Source organism: Salmo salar, chromosome ssa06 (assembly GCF_905237065.1).
Source record: "Salmo salar chromosome ssa06, Ssal_v3.1, whole genome shotgun sequence".
Taxonomy (NCBI): Eukaryota; Metazoa; Chordata; class Actinopteri; order Salmoniformes; family Salmonidae; genus Salmo; species Salmo salar.
Window position 1 is genome coordinate 46,827,584 of NC_059447.1, and position 18,664 is coordinate 46,846,247.

The following is an 18,664-nucleotide window of genomic DNA, read 5'->3' on the forward strand; positions in this document are numbered from 1 at the left end:
TGTTACCTATTTGAGGCACAGTAAACCTTTTAGACTAAAGGACCCAGCTTCCTCTTCAAATGGTTGGTGTCAAAGGTCCTTTGTCCTACCAGTCTTTATTACCAAGAGTGTTATCATATGAAGTTGATAATATTGGTTCAGTGGAACCATTATTACACTCATTTATTGCTTTGTATTTGAATTATCTAATGCTCAACAGCAGACGCCCTGTTACAGCTTTCAGTCTGGAGAGAAAGAAGACTATATCAAGTCCTGTGTTTGATATACTTTGGTTTCACTGTTTGTGGATGTACAATATGAATTATGTATGACAGAGTTTATATTTAGAAAATAGGTACCTGAAATGGGAAGAAAAGGGTAATGTGTGGTGTGCGAGAACGAGGTGTGCAGAGGAAGCCCACAGCTTGTACAGTATGTTACTGGCAAGCAAGTAGTTGTAAATAAAAAGATTGTTGGCCACGCTGTTACCGTAATGTCTTGCATAGCAAACCCCTTCTTAAATGTACTTAAAATAATCATTTTTTTTAAGTAGAATAGTTACACAATTTAAAAAGAATAGGTTTATTGTATATAGCGCTTTTCATTACAAAGAGAATTTCAAATACGCTTTAAAAAATAATACATTTAGGGTTCTGGCAGTGGCAAGTGATGGTGTTCCACTGCTGACAGTGGGTTGAGGCAGTGGTAGTGGAGGGAGTGTTGATGGTACAGGGAGGGAGAAGTGTCAGTCAGATACTGTAGACAGGCCCGGAGCTCTTCCTCGGGCACCTTTGCCGTTTCCTGCACGATGTTTTTTTATTTTTATCTACAGATATACACGACACACATGAACAGAAAAAATCCCATCAAGTACAGTATTACCAAGGAAACTCGCGTATGTGTCTAAACCCAAATTCCCCAGTTCCACTCACTTGGGCATGATCCGATGCTCAAACATGAGCTATGTCCTTACCCTTTTTATTCATGGTGATTTGTGGCAACTTTATTTGAATTAATCAAAACGCTGTTGGGTCACATCTTCACACCTCAATCAATACTGTCATTCGTACCAATCTTCATTATAACCATTATAATAATATAAAATATCTAAGCCCCGGGGCATATTTCTTAATCAGCCCTGACCCAACGTAATACTTGTACCATAAAACCTTCTCCCTGGTAAAGCGAGTGAGAAGTAACTTTCTACTGGTGTTATTACGGTATATTTGACAGTGAAGGCCAAGGGGGAGAGGCATTTCGAATTGAGTTAGAGGCGAAAAAATCAGGAGCTTATCAGCTTTCCCTCCCAACTGTACATACAAGAAAACCTCTTGTGAGTTTGTACCACTTTTTACTAAACTTCTCTTTCTCTGGCTTGAATATTCCTCTCTTGTATGTTACTATGACATCTTGTCATAGAGCTCGCAGGAAAGGTATTTCACTGTACCTGTGTGTGACATTAACTTGTAACGTGAAACTCGTCAATGTATCTTTATTTGTGCAAATTGTGTCTTTTGTCGTTATTGCGGTAGGTAGCCTAGGGTTAAGAGCATTGGGCCAGTAACCGAAAGGTTGCTAGAGCGAATCCCCGAGCTGACAAGGTAAAAATCGGTCATTCTGCCCCTGAACAAGGCAGTTAATCCACTGTTCCTAGGCCGTTATTGAAAATAAGAATTTGTTCTTAACTGACTTGCCAAGTTGAATAAAATAATACTAATTGCTCTTTCTGTATCTTGCTTTCCTCTCACTTTCCTTTTCAGTAACAATTTTTATGGGTGTCATTTGATGAGGTTTTAACAGTCTGGAAGAGCAGGGTCTTGGAGCTTATTTAAACTAGACAGTTATTTTTCTGTACTTCCATTCTCTTCCTATCACTCAGTGATTTCTCAAGTGGGTAGCCTATAGCTTCAAAATGTCCTTTTAAACTCATCAGCTTTGATCCTGTAAGATGTGTATGAACAGATGATCAACCGATACTAATGTTACGTGACCTGGGTTGAAATACTATTTCAATTACGTTCACATCCATTTCAAATTAAGTATTAAGATGTTTGAAAATACAAGAAGTTGAATATTAGAATGTATTTGGAAGTATACTTGGAAAGTATTGGCATGTATTTGAAAATGCTCAAATAAAACTAAATACTCCAATGCATTTGAACCCAGTTCCTAGGAGTATTTAAAATAATGAATTTGCTCTTTATATGAAATGATTTGACAATAGATTCAAAATACACAGAAAATAAGTATTTTAAATAAAAAATAATTAAATACACATGTATTTAAACTCAGGTCAGGATACTACATGGCATTCAAAGAAACTACAAAGGAGTAATTGTGTCTTTCCCAGGTGACCTTAGTGTACCATTATGTGGCTCTGGGCACTGCTTCCGATCTGCTTGGCGGTGTTTGGCACTGTGGGCATATGGGTGGTGTAAGTATTTATCTGACGTCCATGTGTGCTCTCCTCTTCAGCTACTTCTTTATTAGTGGTAGGCAGAAGAATACTGTGGTCTCTTATGCTACAATGATATGGCGATGATGATGAGGAAAATGTTCATGTTTACTTGCTTTCAGTAGAAGTAACAAACATCGAACACTTGTGCTCTGAGTGCAAGAATCAAAACAAACATCAAATGATTGCCTCTGTCACCCTCCACAGGGTTTGGTCTGGAAGATGCATGGTGCCTTCGGAAAGTATTCAGACCCCTTGACTTTTCCAAAATGTGTTATGTTACAGCCTTGTTCTAAAATAGATGTTTTTTAAAATACTAAAATCCTCAGCAATCTACACATTATACCCCGTAATGACAAAGTAAACCCCCAATGCTATGAAACTTGAAATTGAACTCAGGTGCATCCTGTTTCCATTGATCATCCTTGATGTTTCTACAACTTGATTGGAGGCCACCTGTGGTAAATTCAATTGATTGGACATGATTTGGAAAGGCACACACCTGTCTATATGAGGTCCCACAGTTGACAATGCATGTCAGAGCAAAAACCAAGCCATGAGGTCGAAGGAATTGTCCATAGAGTTCTGGAACAGGATTGTGTTGAGGAACAGCTCTAGGGAAGGGTACCAAAAAATGTATGCAGCATTGAAGGTCCCCAAGAACACAGTGGACTCCATCATTCTTAAATGGAAGAAGTTTGTAACCACCAAGACTCTGCATAGAGCTGGCCGCCTGGGAAAACTGAGCAATCGGGGGAGAAGGGCCTTGGTCAGCGAGGTGACCAAGAACCCAATGGTCACTTTGACAGATCTCTAGAGTTCCTCTGTGGAGATGGGTGAACCTTCCAGAAGGATAACCATCTCTGCAGCACTCCACCAATCAGTCCTTTATGGTAGAATGGCCAGACGGAAGCCATTCCTCAGTAAAAGGCACATGACAGCCTAAAGACTCTGACCATGAGAAACAAGATTTAAGTCTTTGTCCTGAATGCCAATTGTCACTTCTGGAGGAAACCTGGCAGCATCATGCTGTGTGGATGTTTTCCAGCAGCAGGGACTGGGAGACTAGTCAGGATCGAGGGAAAGATGAACGGAGCAAAGAACAGAGAGATTCTTGATAAAAACCTGCTCCAGAGTGCTCAGGACCTCAGTCTGGGGCAAAGGTTCACCTTCCAATAGGACAACGACCCTAAGCACACAGCCAAGACAACGCAGGAGTGGTTTAGGGACAAGTCTCTGAATGTCCTTGAGTGGCCCAGCCAGAGCCCAGACTTGAACCCAATCAAACATCTCTGGAGAGACCTGAAAATAGCTGTGCAGTGACGCTCCCTATCCAACCTGACAGAGCTTGAGATGATCTGCATAGAAGAATGGGAGAAACTCCCTAAATACAGGTGTGCCAAGCTTATAGCGTCATACCCAAGAAGAGTTGAGGCTGTAATCACTGCCAAAGGTGCTTCATCTAAGTACTGAGTAAAGGGTCTGAATACTTATGTAAATGTGATATTTCCATATTTTGTTGTTGAAATTAGCAAAAAATAAATAAAAAATCTTGTTTTTGCTTTGTCATTTTGGGGTATTGTGTGTAGATTGATGATGAAAAAAAACGATTTAATACATTTTAGAATAAGGCTGTAACCTACCAAAATGTGGAAAAAGTCAAGGGGTCTGAATACTTTCCGAAGGCATTCAAATACTAACTACAGTTCTTGTTCTTGCCAGGTTTGGTATCGCTGTATCGAATGAGACTGTTAACATCACAGATAGATTCCCTTACATCAGGTAGGAATCACAATGGTCTTTCAATCAAGTCAGTCTCACAGTACTCCTTAAATATTCCCAATGGCATGGATCAAAATGAAAAGGGAATCATTGAGGAATCAACACTATATAACTTTAATATTAAGGTTATAACATTATTCAAATTGTATTAGTCGTATGTAACAGATACGCATGGTATACATCGTCCAATTAAAAACATACTTGCAGGTTCCTTCTCGACAACGCAACAACAATAACAAATAATAAAATATAAATAAAATAATAAAAAGTAAATTAATAAAATAAACATTTTAGCATACACAGAACAGACTCAATTTGTCGGATTGAGTCAAGTTGGCTGGATATCTTTTGGGTGGTGGACCATTCTTGATACACAGGAAACTGTTGAGTGTGAAAAACCCACCAGCCTTGCAGTTCTTGAAACACTCAAATTGCTGAGCCTGGCACGTACTACCATACCCCTTTCAAAGGCACTTAAATCTTTTGTCTTGCCCATTGGCACACATACACAATCCATGTCTCAAGGCTTAAAAATCCATCTTTAACCTGTCTCCTCACCTTCATCTATACTGATTGAAGTGGATTTAAAAGGTGACATCAATAAGGGATCATAGGTTCACCTGGTTAGTCTATATCATGGAAAGAGCAGGTGTTCCTAATGTTTTGTGCACTCAGGGTAAGTGTAGTACAGGAAAGCACAGTTTATAGTCCAATATTTATATGTGTATTGGGGAAGGGGGGAGGGGTGCATTTGTATAAATTGAGCAGTATAGTAAGAGTCTGGTAGCAGCAGCTGTTGTGTGTGTGTTCTACGGTGTGGAGAATCAGAGCAGGTGGTCAGTCCAGTTCAAGTGTTTTTTAGTCTGATAGCTTGTGGATAGAAACTGTCTCTGACCCTGTTGGTATCAGACCTCATGCTCCGATACTGTCTTCCCGACGGTAAGGGATTGAACAGCTCGTGTGTGGGGTCCTTGATGATGCTACGGCCTTCCACAGAAACCGTTTTGAGTAGATGTCCTGGATAGGTGGGAGCACGGTCTCAGTGATGTACTGGGGCGTCTTCACCACCCATTGGAGGGCCTCGCAGTCGTGGACGGAAGACGGTATCGGAGCATCAGGTCTGATACCAACAGGCTCAGAGACAGTTTCTATCCACATGCCATCAGACTGCTGAACATTTGAACTGGACTGACCACCTGATCTGATTCTCCACACCTTAGCACACATGCACACACCCACACAGTCCCAGGCCCAGATGCAACCCGTCAGGACGTACTCAATGGTGCAGTGGTAATATTTGGAGAGGACCCGTGGCGGCATGCCGATAGCTAGCATGGAGCATTAAAGTTCACCCAAATTACAAAATTACATTGGTTTTATATGGACAAGTTATGACAGCAATCCATGCTTTGGTTGTGTTTACCTGTCTGCATGTCAATGGCACTTATATTATCTTTTTCGCGCTTCATGTCCAAATCATGTATAAGCAACTTCATTGAGTTACACTATAATTTTTTTAAATATTTTTTTGCTTCAAATCATCCTAAACTAAGATACATTTTTTACATAAAGTATGAGAGGGGAAACAATAAGGTTTGTATTGTTAAATTAACCAATACACATTATGAGGTTGTTACGTCTGATGTGTTTCTAATCGTAGAGAATTGAAATGTGAATTTGTGTTCCACAGTGAATGTGGCACCTATAATCCACAGAGCTGCATCTTTGCTCAGATCTGCAACGTCTGTGCTGTCTTGGGTAAGTGAGTAGATGCACGCGCACGCACACACACACACACACACACACACACACACACACACACACACACACACACACACACACACACACACACACACACACACACACACACACACACACTTAATACCCCCTTCTCTCTCTGTGTCAGCCCTGTGGGTTGTGGTGATCCGGTTTCAGCAGGTCAGGGACTATGGTCAGAACAGCAAGGTGAACATCGCCAGTATCGTACTGGGCTTCATCTCCTGTGTGGGCATCTCCATCATCGGAAACTTCCAGGTATCGTTTAGAATCTCAGTTCAGTGTAAACTATTGTGATGAAGGCAGTTATCGCAATACTATTATAATATCTCTGTATTATTGTGATACAAGTCCTATTATAAACTGGGTGGTTCGAACCCTGAATGCTGATTGGCTGACATCCATGGTATATCAGACCGTATTCCACAGGTACGAAAAAAACATTAATTTTTACTGCTCTAATTACGTTGGTAACCAGTTTATACAGTGCCTAGGCATGTTGTGTAAATCAAATTATACAAACACCCCAAATATCCATTTTAATTCCAGGTTGTAAGGCAACAAAATAGGAAAAATGCCAAGGGGGTGAATACTTTCGCAAGCCACCTTAATAGCAATAAGGCACCTTGGGGGTTTGTGTTATAATGCCAATACATCATGCCTAAGGGCTGTGTCCAGGCACTCTGCGTTGCGTCGTGTTTAAGAACAGCCCTTAACTGTGGTATATTGCCCACACCTCCTTGGGCCTTATTGCTTAAATATCCTCTACCCCTTGCATGTACACATAGAAAGTTGACATATTGTTATACCCTGATAATTGCTGACAATATCTCCTTCATTCCATCTTCTCTCCCATCCCTCCCTCCCTCTCTTCATCACTCTCTTTCAGCAATCTGTAGTGATGGGGATCCACTTGTTGGGAGCGTTCTTGGCGTTCTTCGTGGGCCTGGCCTACTTCTGGCTGCAGGTGTGGCTCTGCTACAAAGCCCATCCCTTTAAAGACCGTCACTGGGTTGGACCTCTTCGAGCTACATTCTGTAGCATCTGCACCGTCCTGGTCATCACCAGTATCCTTACAGATATAACACTGGGGCGCTCTCCATTCTCAGAGAATGTCTCTTCATGTAGGAATATACACTGCTCAAAAAAATAAAGGGAACACTTAAACAACAAAATGTAACTCCAAGTCAATCACACTTCTGTGAAATCAAACTGTCCACTTAGGAAGCAACACTGATTGACAATAAATTTCACATGCTGTTGTGCAACTGGAATAGACAACAGGTGGAAATTATAGGCAATTAGCAAGACACCCCCAATAAAGGAGTGGTTCTGCAGGTGGGGACCACAGACCACTTCTCAGTTCCTATGCTTCCTGGCTGATGTTTTGGTCATTTTTGAATGCTGGCGATGCTTTCACTCTAGTGGTAGCATGAGACGGAGTCTACAACCCACACAAGTGGCTCAGGTAGTGCAGCTCAGCCAGGATGGCACATCAATGCGAGCTGTGGCAAGAAGGTTTGCTGTGTCTGTCAGCGTAGTGTCCAGAGCATGGAGGCGCTACCAGGAGACAGGCCAGTACATCAGGAGACGTGGAGGAGGCCGTAGGAGGGCAACAACCCAGCAGCAGGACCGCTACCTCCGCCTTTGTGCAAGGAGGAGCAGGAGGAGCACTGCCAGAGCCCTGCTAAATGACCTCCAGCAGGCCACAAATGTGCATGTGTCTGCTCAAACGGTCAGAAACAGACTCCATGAGGGTGGTATGAGGGCCCGACGTCCACAGGTGGGGGTTGTGCTTACAGCCCAACACCGTGCAGGACGTTTGGCATTTGCCAGAGAACACCAAGATTGGCAAATTCGCCACTGGCACCCTGTGCTCTTCACAGATGAAAGCAGGTTCACACTGAGCACATGTGACAGACGTGACAGTCTGGAGACGCCGTGGAGAATGTTCTGCTGCCTGCAACATCCTCCAGCATGACCGGTTTGGCGGTGGGTCAGTCATGGTGTGGAGTGGCATTTCTTTGGGGGGCCGCACAGCCCTCCATGTGCTCGCCAGAGGTAGCCTGACTGCTATTAGGTACCGAGATGAGATCCTCAGACCCCTTGTGAGACCATATGCTGGTACGGTTGGCCCTGGGTTCCTCCTAATGCAAGACAATGCTAGACCTCATGTGGCTGGAGTGTGTCAGCAGTTCCTGCAAGAGGAAGGCATTGATGCTATGGACTGGCCCGCCCGTTCCCCAGACCTGAATCCAATTGAGCACATCTGGGACATCATGTCTCGCTCCATCCACTAACGCCACGTTGCACCACAGACTGTCCAGGAGTTGGCGGATGCTTTAGTCCAGGTTTGGGAGGAGATCCCTCAGGAGACCATCCGCCACCTCATCAGGAGCATGCCCAGGTGTTGTAATGAGGTCAAACAGGCACGTGGAGGCCACACACACTACTGAGCCTCATTTTGACTTGTTTTAAGGACATTACATCAAAGTTGGATCAGCCTGTAGTGTGGTTTTCCACTTTAATTTTGAGTGTGACTCCAAATCCAGACCTCCATGGCTTGATAAATTGGATTTCCATTGATTATTTTTGTGTGATTTTGTTGTCAGCACATTCAACTATATAAAGAAACAAGTATTTAATAAGATTATTTCTTTCATTCAGATCTAGGATGTGTTGTTTAAGTGTTCCCTTTATTTTTTTGAGCAGTATATAAAGCATCTATTACTCACTGTTGATGCATGCTAAACAGTGTTTATGCAAAATATATCAACTTGAATACCGGTGAAAATATGACACAAAAACAATGGAGGCTACGACTGTAGTGTATATTCCCTGGCCAGACTGGCAGAACAGAGGTGTACACTACACTTAGCTGGGAATGATATTCAAACTGTATAGTTTAGACATTGACAGGTCATCTGCTTGTGTTGTTGCTCCTTGACTGGCCAGTGGCTATACTTCATAATACCGGCTACAAATCTGGAGCGGCCATTTGTGAGTGGGCCTTGGTCATGTCCTTCTTTGTCCTTTTTGGCCTCTTTGGGTCCGAGTTCCGTCACATCGACTTCCACCAGCTCACCGTGCAGAAACAACGTCTGAAGACACAGAGCACCAACGGAGTGGTCAGAATGAGTGATGTTTCATAGTACAGCCAATTAGGCAGGTAGCCTAGTGGTTAGAGCGTTGGACTAGTAACCGCAAGGTTGCAAAATCGAATCCCCGAGCTGACAAGGTAATAAAAATCTGTCGTTCTGCCCCTGAACAACCCACTGTTCCTAGGCTGTCATTGAAAATAAGAATTTGTTCTTAACTGACTTGCCTACTTAAATAAAGGTTAAAAAATAAATAAAAATGAGACCGTGACAATGACCATGCATTGATACACTGTTCATAGCTTAACATCTAAAGACACACACTGGGTTATTTTGACCCAGCTAGTTGGGTTGCGTGAATACCCAAACATGGGTTAATTTAACCATTGGTAGTTTTTTTAACCGTCAGTTGGGTTGACCCAGCAGCTGGGTCTTTTTTTAATGTAATCCAGGTTATTTTAATGAGGCGTGGCCTATTAGGGGCGTGGCTTTCAGATAATGATTTTTGTATCACAAATCTAATTGTCGTCTTGTAATGTTATTCAGTCAAGCAGATCTAAGATTTTCTCAAGTTTGGTTTTATTTTTGTACCAACAGAAATTATTTAAATTGGCACATCAAGACATGAACACTGTAAACATCACTACACTGTTTATGTAGAAGAAGATATGATACAGGATTGGATACTTTTTCAAGTCATGAGGGTTTACATAAGTGTCTGATGAGGGTTTACGTAACTGTAAGTGTTTTTAATTTTGCTGACGTTAAATAAAATTTTACTTTAAACATACTGTACAGAGAATATTGAGCCTTCCATCAGTGTCTGTCACGTCAAAAAAAATAGAACATGACATTTGTTTTCTCAGTGCAAGCACATTTAAAACATCATTTAAAAACATTTTAAAACAGCAGTTATATCAGATTTATTTTTACAAACATTTAAACAATGTGCAGTGCAAAGGTCCATATTGTTGATATATACACTGCTCAAAAAAATAAAGGGAACACTTAAACAACACAATGTAACTCCAAGTCAATCACACTTCTGTGAAATCAAACTGTCCACTTAGGAAGCAACACTGATTGACAATAAATTTCACGTGCTGTTGTGCAAATGGAATAGACAACAGGTGGAAATTATAGACAATTAGTAAGACACCCCCAATAAAGGAGTGGTTCTGCAGGTGGGGACCACAGACCACTTCTCAGTTCCTATGCTTCCTGGCTGATGTTTGGTCACTTTTGAATGCTGGCGGTGCTTTCACTCTAGTGGTAGCATGAGACGGAGTCTACAACCCACACAAGTGGCTCAGGTAGTGCAGCTCATCCAGGATGGCACATCAATGCGAGCTGTGGCAAGAAGGTTTGCTGTGTCTGTCAGCGTAGTGTCCAGAGCATGGAGGCGCTACCAGGAGACAGGCCAGTACATCAGGAGACGTGGAGGAGGCCGTAGGAGGGCAACAACCCAGCAGCAGGACCGCTACCTCCGCCTTTGTGCAAGGAGGAGCAGGAGGAGCACTGCCAGAGCCCTGCAAAATGACCTCCAGCATGCCACAAATGTGCATGTGTCTGCTCAAACGGTCAGAAACAGACTCCATGAGGGTGGTATGAGGGCCCGACGTCCACAGGTGGGGGTTGTGCTTACAGCCCAACACCGTGCAGGACGTTTGGCATTTGCCAGAGAACACCAAGATTGGCAAATTCGCCACTGGCGCCCTGTGCTCTTCACAGATGAAAGCAGGTTCACACTGAGCACGTGACAGACGTGACAGAGTCTGGAGACGCCGTGGAGAACGTTCTGCTGCCTGCAACATCCTCCAGCATGACCGGTTTGGCGGTGGGTCAGTCATGGTGTGGGGTGGCATTTCTTTGGGGGGCCGCACAGCCCTCCATGTGCTCGCCAGAGGTAGCCTGACTGCCATTAGGTACCGAGATGAGATCCTCAGACCCCTTGTGAGACCATATGCTGGTGCGGTTGGCCCTGGGTTCCTCCTAATGCAAGACAATGCTAGTCCTCATGTGGCTGGGGTGTGTCAGCAGTTCCTGCAAGAGGAAGGCATTGATGCTATGGACTGGCCCGCCCATTCCCTAGACCTGAATCCAATTGAGCACATCTGGGACATCATGTCTCGCTCCATCCACCAACGCCACGTTGCACCACAGACTGTCCAGGAGTTGGCGGATGCTTTAGTCCAGGTCTGGGAGGAGATCCCTCAGGAGACCATCCACCACCTCATCAGGAGCATGCCCAGGCGTTGTAGGGAGGTCATACAGGCACGTGGAGGCCACACACACTACTGAGCCTCATTTTGACTTGTTTTAAGGACATTACATCAAAGTTGGATCAGCCTGTAGTGTGGTTTTCCACTTTAATTTTGAGTGTGACTCCAAATCCAGACCTCCATGGCTTGATAAATTGGATTTCCATTGATTATTTTTGTGTGATTTTGTTGTCAGCACATTCAACTATATAAAGAAACAAGTATTTAATAAGATTATTTCTTTCATTCAGATCTAGGATGTGTTGTTTAAGTGTTCCCTTTATTTTTTTGAGCAGTATATAAAGCATCTATTACTCACTGTTGATGCATGCTAAACAGTGTTTATGCAAAATATATCAACTTGAATACCGGTGAAAATATGACACAAAAACAATGGAGGCTACGACTGTAGTGTATATTCCCTGGCCAGACTGGCAGAACAGAGGTGTACACTACACTTAGCTGGGAATGATATTCAAACTGTATAGTTTAGACATTGACAGGTCATCTGCTTGTGTTGTTGCTCCTTGACTGGCCAGTGGCTATACTTCATAATACCGGCTACAAATCTGGAGCGGCCATTTGTGAGTGGGCCTTGGTCATGTCCTTCTTTGTCCTTTTTGGCCTCTTTGGGTCCGAGTTCCGTCACATCGACTTCCACCAGCTCACCGTGCAGAAACAACGTCTGAAGACACAGAGCACCAACGGTGTGGTCAGAATGAGTGATGTTTCATAGTACAGCCAATTAGGCAGGTAGCCTAGTGGTTAGAGCGTTGGACTAGTAACCGCAAGGTTGCAAAATCGAATCCCCGAGCTGACAAGGTAATAAAAATCTGTCGTTCTGCCCCTGAACAACCCACTGTTCCTAGGCTGTCATTGAAAATAAGAATTTGTTCTTAACTGACTTGCCTACTTAAATAAAGGTTAAAAAATAAATAAAAATGAGACCGTGACAATGACCATGCATTGATACACTGTTCATAGCTTAACATCTAAAGACACACACTGGGTTATTTTGACCCAGCTAGTTGGGTTGCGTGAATACCCAAACATGGGTTAATTTAACCATTGGTAGTTTTTTTAACCGTCAGTTGGGTTGACCCAGCAGCTGGGTCTTTTTTTTTAATGTAATCCAGGTTATTTTAATGAGGCGTGGCCTATTAGGGGCGTGGCTTTCAGATAATGATTTTTGTATCACAAATCTAATTGTCGTCTTGTAATGTTATTCAGTCAAGCAGATCTAAGATTTTCTCAAGTTTGGTTTTATTTTTGTACCAACAGAAATTATTTAAATTGGCACATCAAGACATGAACACTGTAAACATCACTACACTGTTTATGTAGAAGAAGATATGATACAGGATTGGATACTTTTTCAAGTCATGAGGGTTTACATAAGTGTCTGATGAGGGTTTACGTAACTGTAAGTGTTTTTAATTTTGCTGACGTTAAATAAAATTTTACTTTAAACATACTGTACAGAGAATATTGAGCCTTCCATCAGTGTCTGTCACGTCAAAAAAAATAGAACATGACATTTGTTTTCTCAGTGCAAGCACATTTAAAACATCATTTAAAAACATTTTAAAACAGCAGTTATATCAGATTTATTTTTACAAACATTTAAACAATGTGCAGTGCAAAGGTCCATATTGTTGATATATACACTGCTCAAAAAAATAAAGGGAACACTTAAACAACACAATGTAACTCCAAGTCAATCACACTTCTGTGAAATCAAACTGTCCACTTAGGAAGCAACACTGATTGACAATAAATTTCACGTGCTGTTGTGCAAATGGAATAGACAACAGGTGGAAATTATAGACAATTAGTAAGACACCCCCAATAAAGGAGTGGTTCTGCAGGTGGGGACCACAGACCACTTCTCAGTTCCTATGCTTCCTGGCTGATGTTTGGTCACTTTTGAATGCTGGCGGTGCTTTCACTCTAGTGGTAGCATGAGACGGAGTCTACAACCCACACAAGTGGCTCAGGTAGTGCAGCTCATCCAGGATGGCACATCAATGCGAGCTGTGGCAAGAAGGTTTGCTGTGTCTGTCAGCGTAGTGTCCAGAGCATGGAGGCGCTACCAGGAGACAGGCCAGTACATCAGGAGACGTGGAGGAGGCCGTAGGAGGGCAACAACCCAGCAGCAGGACCGCTACCTCCGCCTTTGTGCAAGGAGGAGCAGGAGGAGCACTGCCAGAGCCCTGCAAAATGACCTCCAGCATGCCACAAATGTGCATGTGTCTGCTCAAACGGTCAGAAACAGACTCCATGAGGGTGGTATGAGGGCCCGACGTCCACAGGTGGGGGTTGTGCTTACAGCCCAACACCGTGCAGGACGTTTGGCATTTGCCAGAGAACACCAAGATTGGCAAATTCGCCACTGGCGCCCTGTGCTCTTCACAGATGAAAGCAGGTTCACACTGAGCACGTGACAGACGTGACAGAGTCTGGAGACGCCGTGGAGAACGTTCTGCTGCCTGCAACATCCTCCAGCATGACCGGTTTGGCGGTGGGTCAGTCATGGTGTGGGGTGGCATTTCTTTGGGGGGCCGCACAGCCCTCCATGTGCTCGCCAGAGGTAGCCTGACTGCCATTAGGTACCGAGATGAGATCCTCAGACCCCTTGTGAGACCATATGCTGGTGCGGTTGGCCCTGGGTTCCTCCTAATGCAAGACAATGCTAGTCCTCATGTGGCTGGGGTGTGTCAGCAGTTCCTGCAAGAGGAAGGCATTGATGCTATGGACTGGCCCGCCCATTCCCTAGACCTGAATCCAATTGAGCACATCTGGGACATCATGTCTCGCTCCATCCACCAACGCCACGTTGCACCACAGACTGTCCAGGAGTTGGCGGATGCTTTAGTCCAGGTCTGGGAGGAGATCCCTCAGGAGACCATCCACCACCTCATCAGGAGCATGCCCAGGCGTTGTAGGGAGGTCATACAGGCACGTGGAGGCCACACACACTACTGAGCCTCATTTTGACTTGTTTTAAGGACATTACATCAAAGTTGGATCAGCCTGTAGTGTGGTTTTCCACTTTAATTTTGAGTGTGACTATAAATCCAGACCTCCATGGGTTGATAAATTGGATTTCCATTGATTATTTTTGTGTGATTTTGTTGTCAGCACATTCAACTATGTAAAGAAAAAAGTATTTAATAAGATTATTTATTTCATTCAGATCTAGGATGTGTTGTTTAAGTGTTCCCTTTATTTTTTTGAGCAGTATAGTACCAAATCTGTTTTCAGTGCTACTGTAAGTGTTTCTGATTAAATAGGCATATTAGCACTATGTGTCCAAGCCTTTAGGACAAGCAGCCTTGGGTGTAGGTTTTCAAAAAACATAAAGAATACCTTTGGGAAACTCACCCCTTCCTGATTTACTCTAGGTGAGTGCTGTTTGCAGGGGGTGGCTGTCATCAGCTGTGCTGCCCTTCATTTTCTTCAGAACTACCCATTAAGAACGTTGCAGATAGAAATACAATTTATAGACGTGGCATGACACCCAATTCTATGTGACAAGTATAGCTGTTCTACATAACCGATTTGTATCTGAACGTTTTTTAACATTGCACCCTCCTGAACACAGCCAGTCCTCCGTCGTTGCAGCCGCACAGACTGATTGACTGCCTGCCAAGGAGAACACTGCAGTTTTTTCAGGCTCTGTTTTGTCAGTCCATTTAGCCAGGCTATTGAGCTGAAGGTGAAGACTGACTGTTTCACACTGCATTAGAAAGACAGCATGCTATATGATGTCTCAGTCAACCCTGAGCGTTATTGCAGAAAATACAGGTCAAGATTTGCATCGTCTCAGTCAACCCTGAGCGTTATTGCAGAAAATACAGGTCTTGACCTGTATTATATATATTATATTTTATATTATATATATGCTTCGGAGTAAGTAGTCTACAGGATCTATTCACCTAGAGCCTACATCTTTGTTTCTGTTGAAAGGGGAGAATTTGTCTTCAATGTTTTGACTGCTGCAGTGATGGATGCTGTGTTTCGTTCCTCTGTTGGTTGTCACATAGTATTGCTTTCACTGTTACAGGACTCTGTGTGTGAGGGTGATGCAAAGGTGCTGTACTGCACTTAATCAATTCTACCACATGGTGGCACCATCAAGCCTATACCCACTTCAACATACAATGATTAACCTTAGTTTTGTTTGACTATTCTTGGGACACTCCGTTACCAGGTTATAGGTGCCTCTGACAGTTTCCTGTCTAAGGCTCTGAGGCAGGTGTCTGACATACCTGATTGTAAGACAGTTTGTTTGTCCCGTCAATAAACCTCAAAGATCATTGCAGACATCTGTGTTTCTTTTTCTGGGATTGTCACCATTTGAAGTGTCCTGGGGTAAGATGTTTTTATGAATACCTGAGTTCTTTAGTTGAGGACCTTTGTCCCTTTTTATTGAAATTGGTCTAAAGTGTATCTGGGTGTCTCAGTTGTCTCGTTTCATCTTTCCCAGGTGACGTAAGTAAACAATAATCTGGGCGCTGCTTCCAATCTGCTTGGCGGTGTTTGGCACTGAGGGGATATGGGTGGTGTAAGTATCTAACAGACTGGTCTCCTCTCCAGCTACTTCTCTAGATAGAATTATAGTGTGGTCTTATGCTACGGTACAATGAGGTGGTGATGATAAGAAACGTACTATCAGTGCAAATAACAAACAGAAAATCACTGAAGTATTGATATACTAACGACAGTACTTGTTCTTCCCAGGTTTGGTATCGTTGTATCAAATGAGACTGTTAATATCACAGCGAGATTCCCTTACATCAGGTAAGAGTGACGCTGGTCACTGTAAAGGGTTTACCCTGAATTCCACTGTGTATTTGGACTATGTCAATAGAGGCACTACCACAGTTAAACTGGTATAAACACTAACAAAACATGCTGGGAAATGTTAATGAGCCCACAACGCCACAATACCATATACACACGTGTGGCTCATTGTTTTAAAGTCAATATTTCATTACCAAGTCGTTTCCAGATTTGTAAATAATTAAAATGTGAATTTGTCTTCCAGTGATGTGCTTCTTTGTTCCTAGTTGGCCTCTTTGCATCTGAGTTCCGTCATATCGACTGTCACCAGCTCACCGTGCAGAACCAAGGCCTCAGCAAGATACAGAGCATGGGATCATAATGGGACCCTAATGTACAATAGTACAGCAAACAGAACAGTAATGTAATAATGATATAATAATTTAACATTCAGCTCTGACTGATGAAGCTCTACATAAGTGTACATATTTTAAACCTATTGTTGAATAAACTGCTACTCTTTTTATTTAATAAAATACTACTCATTTTGATGCGGCATCGCCTTAGCTAAACCTCTTTGTTTGGTTTCTGTTGAGTTTACGGGAAATATAGATGAGATTTTTATGATCTTTGTTCATCTTTTGACTACAGCAGTGGTGGTTGCTATGTTTCCTCTCTCTGTAGGTTGTCTCATGGTATTGCTTTCACTGTTACAGGAATCTGTAGGGTGAGAGAGACGCTCTCCGACTATGCCACTCAACATACACACAACACACAACTTACTTCTGTGGGTACAATATATTCTGTGAGCTATTTCAAACAGCTAATGAAACTCACCGCTTTTAAATGTGAGAAAGAGTTGCGCATATCCCCTTCAAATGCTCTCATGATTTTAGGTTGCACCTCCTCGTCTAATGTTAGTTTAGCTCTTTCTACTCCACTCCATAGATGTTCTCTATCAGCCCTGTAGGGACAGACATGGCCACCGGAGGCGCTGCACTATGGAGCACCATGGAGCTACATTGCGTTATCATACTGATGGGAAAATGTCATTCTGGTGACATGCCAAAACATTTTGGAAGATACCCCTGATCGAGCCAGATATTTTGCATTCACAACAATGTGTTAGGGGTATTTTAAGATGAACTGAGTAACTTATAGGGCCAGCCATGGTGATAGCAGGGGTCCTGTCCTTGACTCATCTCCACTTTTATGCAGTTCAGTCTGTGTGGACAAGATGTTGATATTAAATTACCTTTGATTCTACTTCTTTGTACTTCATAACTTTTACTGCCGCTATAAAATATCTTTGGCATCCATTTTAATGCGGAGTAATCGGTTTTAGATGGGAATCTCAAGCCCCCTAGCTCTTTTGCCCCGTCCCCTTGACATTCTTTCACATACTACACGCTGTGTGATCTCTAGAGGGGGCCTTTGACGAGAGGCGAGGGGATCAGACATGCTGGAATTCTATGGGAATTTTCCCCAAGTACCCGTTTTTTTTGGTTTAGTTTCAAACTTGGTTTATTGTTTATAGTGTGCTAAGTAAGACATTGGGCCACTGCAGGCCTAATACTGTGAAACATTGTAAGTAGAGTGGGAACATAACTTGGATTAAGTAGTATAGATTACTAGACATTTTCACTAGATGGGATTGAAATTGTGTACGGTATATCTAATGAGGAGGAATTCCTAAACTAGTCCTGGTGCCACAGAACCTTGGGTCCTGCTGTTTTCATTAAATGGCAAAGGAGGCCCCTGATAAAGCAATAACACCTAATAAAAAAAACAGAGTGAAATACAGAGAGGTCATCGATGACAATCTTGCAACGGTTGAGAGTGAGACATTCTCTTCCAGTAAAAGAGAAAGGTTGACGAAATGCCTGATTTGTTAGTCTTGACTTTGATTCAAACGGACGCCGTGCTGCAGCCTACTGTAATCTCAATAAACACCTGTCTCGGCTCAAATTGCTCTTATCCCACTAACAGCTCTTGACCAGCAACAATAGCGCTGCTCCACTATCGCAGAACGGAGCACTCGCCGCAGGCCCTCGAGCCATGGTCTCGCAGTGTGCCCCATCCCTTATCTTCTGACTCCCAAAATCCTGTTCAAGACCCAGTGAAAGGCCAAGAGCAGCGGTACGAACCTGGAATTCTACGGGACAGATAGAGGGATATACTGTATATATAAAGAGAGAGAGACAGAGAAAAAGAGAAAACGAGAGAGAGAAAACGGAATGGGAGGGTCGGGAGAGTAAGAGAGAGAGAGATACAGAGTGGGCACCACCAGCTGTGATCTCACCCTCCTCTCCTTGGCACAAGGTTCAAGAAAACTGCCCTTTTGCAGAAAAATGCCATGCGCACCACATTCCATCCATCGGCACACAAAAGCCCTCGTCTCTTTCCTTTTTCCCCCGCGCGACAATCACATAATTATATAATTGCACTAGTGTGCAGACCCAGACACTCAGAAACGGTATATTTGCGTATGTGACAATGGAGGAAGTCTGGTTCAAAAGACTGTAGTC

At 43.1% G+C, this 18,664-nt stretch overlaps 1 protein-coding gene and 1 long non-coding RNA gene across 5 annotated transcripts; both read left to right on the forward strand.

Moving 5' to 3' along the window:
• Positions 1 to 189: 189 nt before the first annotated feature.
• tmem150b (transmembrane protein 150B) lies at positions 190 to 9,880 on the forward strand. 3 transcript variants are annotated; one of them, XM_045720648.1, is made up of 8 exons: positions 190 to 1,312; positions 1,512 to 1,580; positions 2,330 to 2,413; positions 4,157 to 4,216; positions 5,907 to 5,974; positions 6,123 to 6,250; positions 6,882 to 7,059; positions 8,948 to 9,880. In XM_045720648.1, the coding sequence occupies exons 3-8, from the start codon at positions 2,349 to 2,351 to the stop codon at positions 9,142 to 9,144; spliced, it is 696 nt and encodes a 231-aa protein (XP_045576604.1). In that variant the 5' UTR covers positions 190 to 1,312; positions 1,512 to 1,580; positions 2,330 to 2,348; the 3' UTR covers positions 9,145 to 9,880. The 3 variants fall into 3 exon arrangements, with proteins under 3 accessions (XP_045576604.1, XP_045576605.1, XP_014059872.1); XM_045720649.1 differs by having other exon boundaries at positions 8,951 to 9,880; XM_014204397.2 differs by lacking the exon at positions 1,512 to 1,580.
• A 4,830-nt stretch (positions 9,881 to 14,710) lies between these two features.
• LOC106607520 (uncharacterized) lies at positions 14,711 to 16,692 on the forward strand. Of its 2 annotated transcripts, none has more exons than XR_006770411.1 (4): positions 14,711 to 15,725; positions 15,841 to 15,918; positions 16,095 to 16,154; positions 16,402 to 16,692. It is a non-coding gene; the product is annotated as an uncharacterized lncRNA (long non-coding RNA). The 2 variants fall into 2 exon arrangements; XR_001329218.2 differs by having other exon boundaries at positions 14,718 to 15,725; positions 16,424 to 16,692.
• Positions 16,693 to 18,664: the final 1,972 nt, after the last annotated feature.

Bases quoted from the DNA above. Each gene is read 5' to 3' on its own strand.
- tmem150b (XM_045720648.1), top strand. From the start codon at position 2,349: ATGTGGCTCTGGGCACTGCTTCCGATCTGCTTGGCGGTGTTTGGCACT. The intron at 4,217-5,906 runs GTAGGAATCACA...TGTGTTCCACAG, and splicing joins GATAGATTCCCTTACATCAG to TGAATGTGGCACCTATAATC. The intron at 7,060-8,947 runs GTATCCTTACAG...TTGACTGGCCAG, and splicing joins CACCGTCCTGGTCATCACCA to TGGCTATACTTCATAATACC.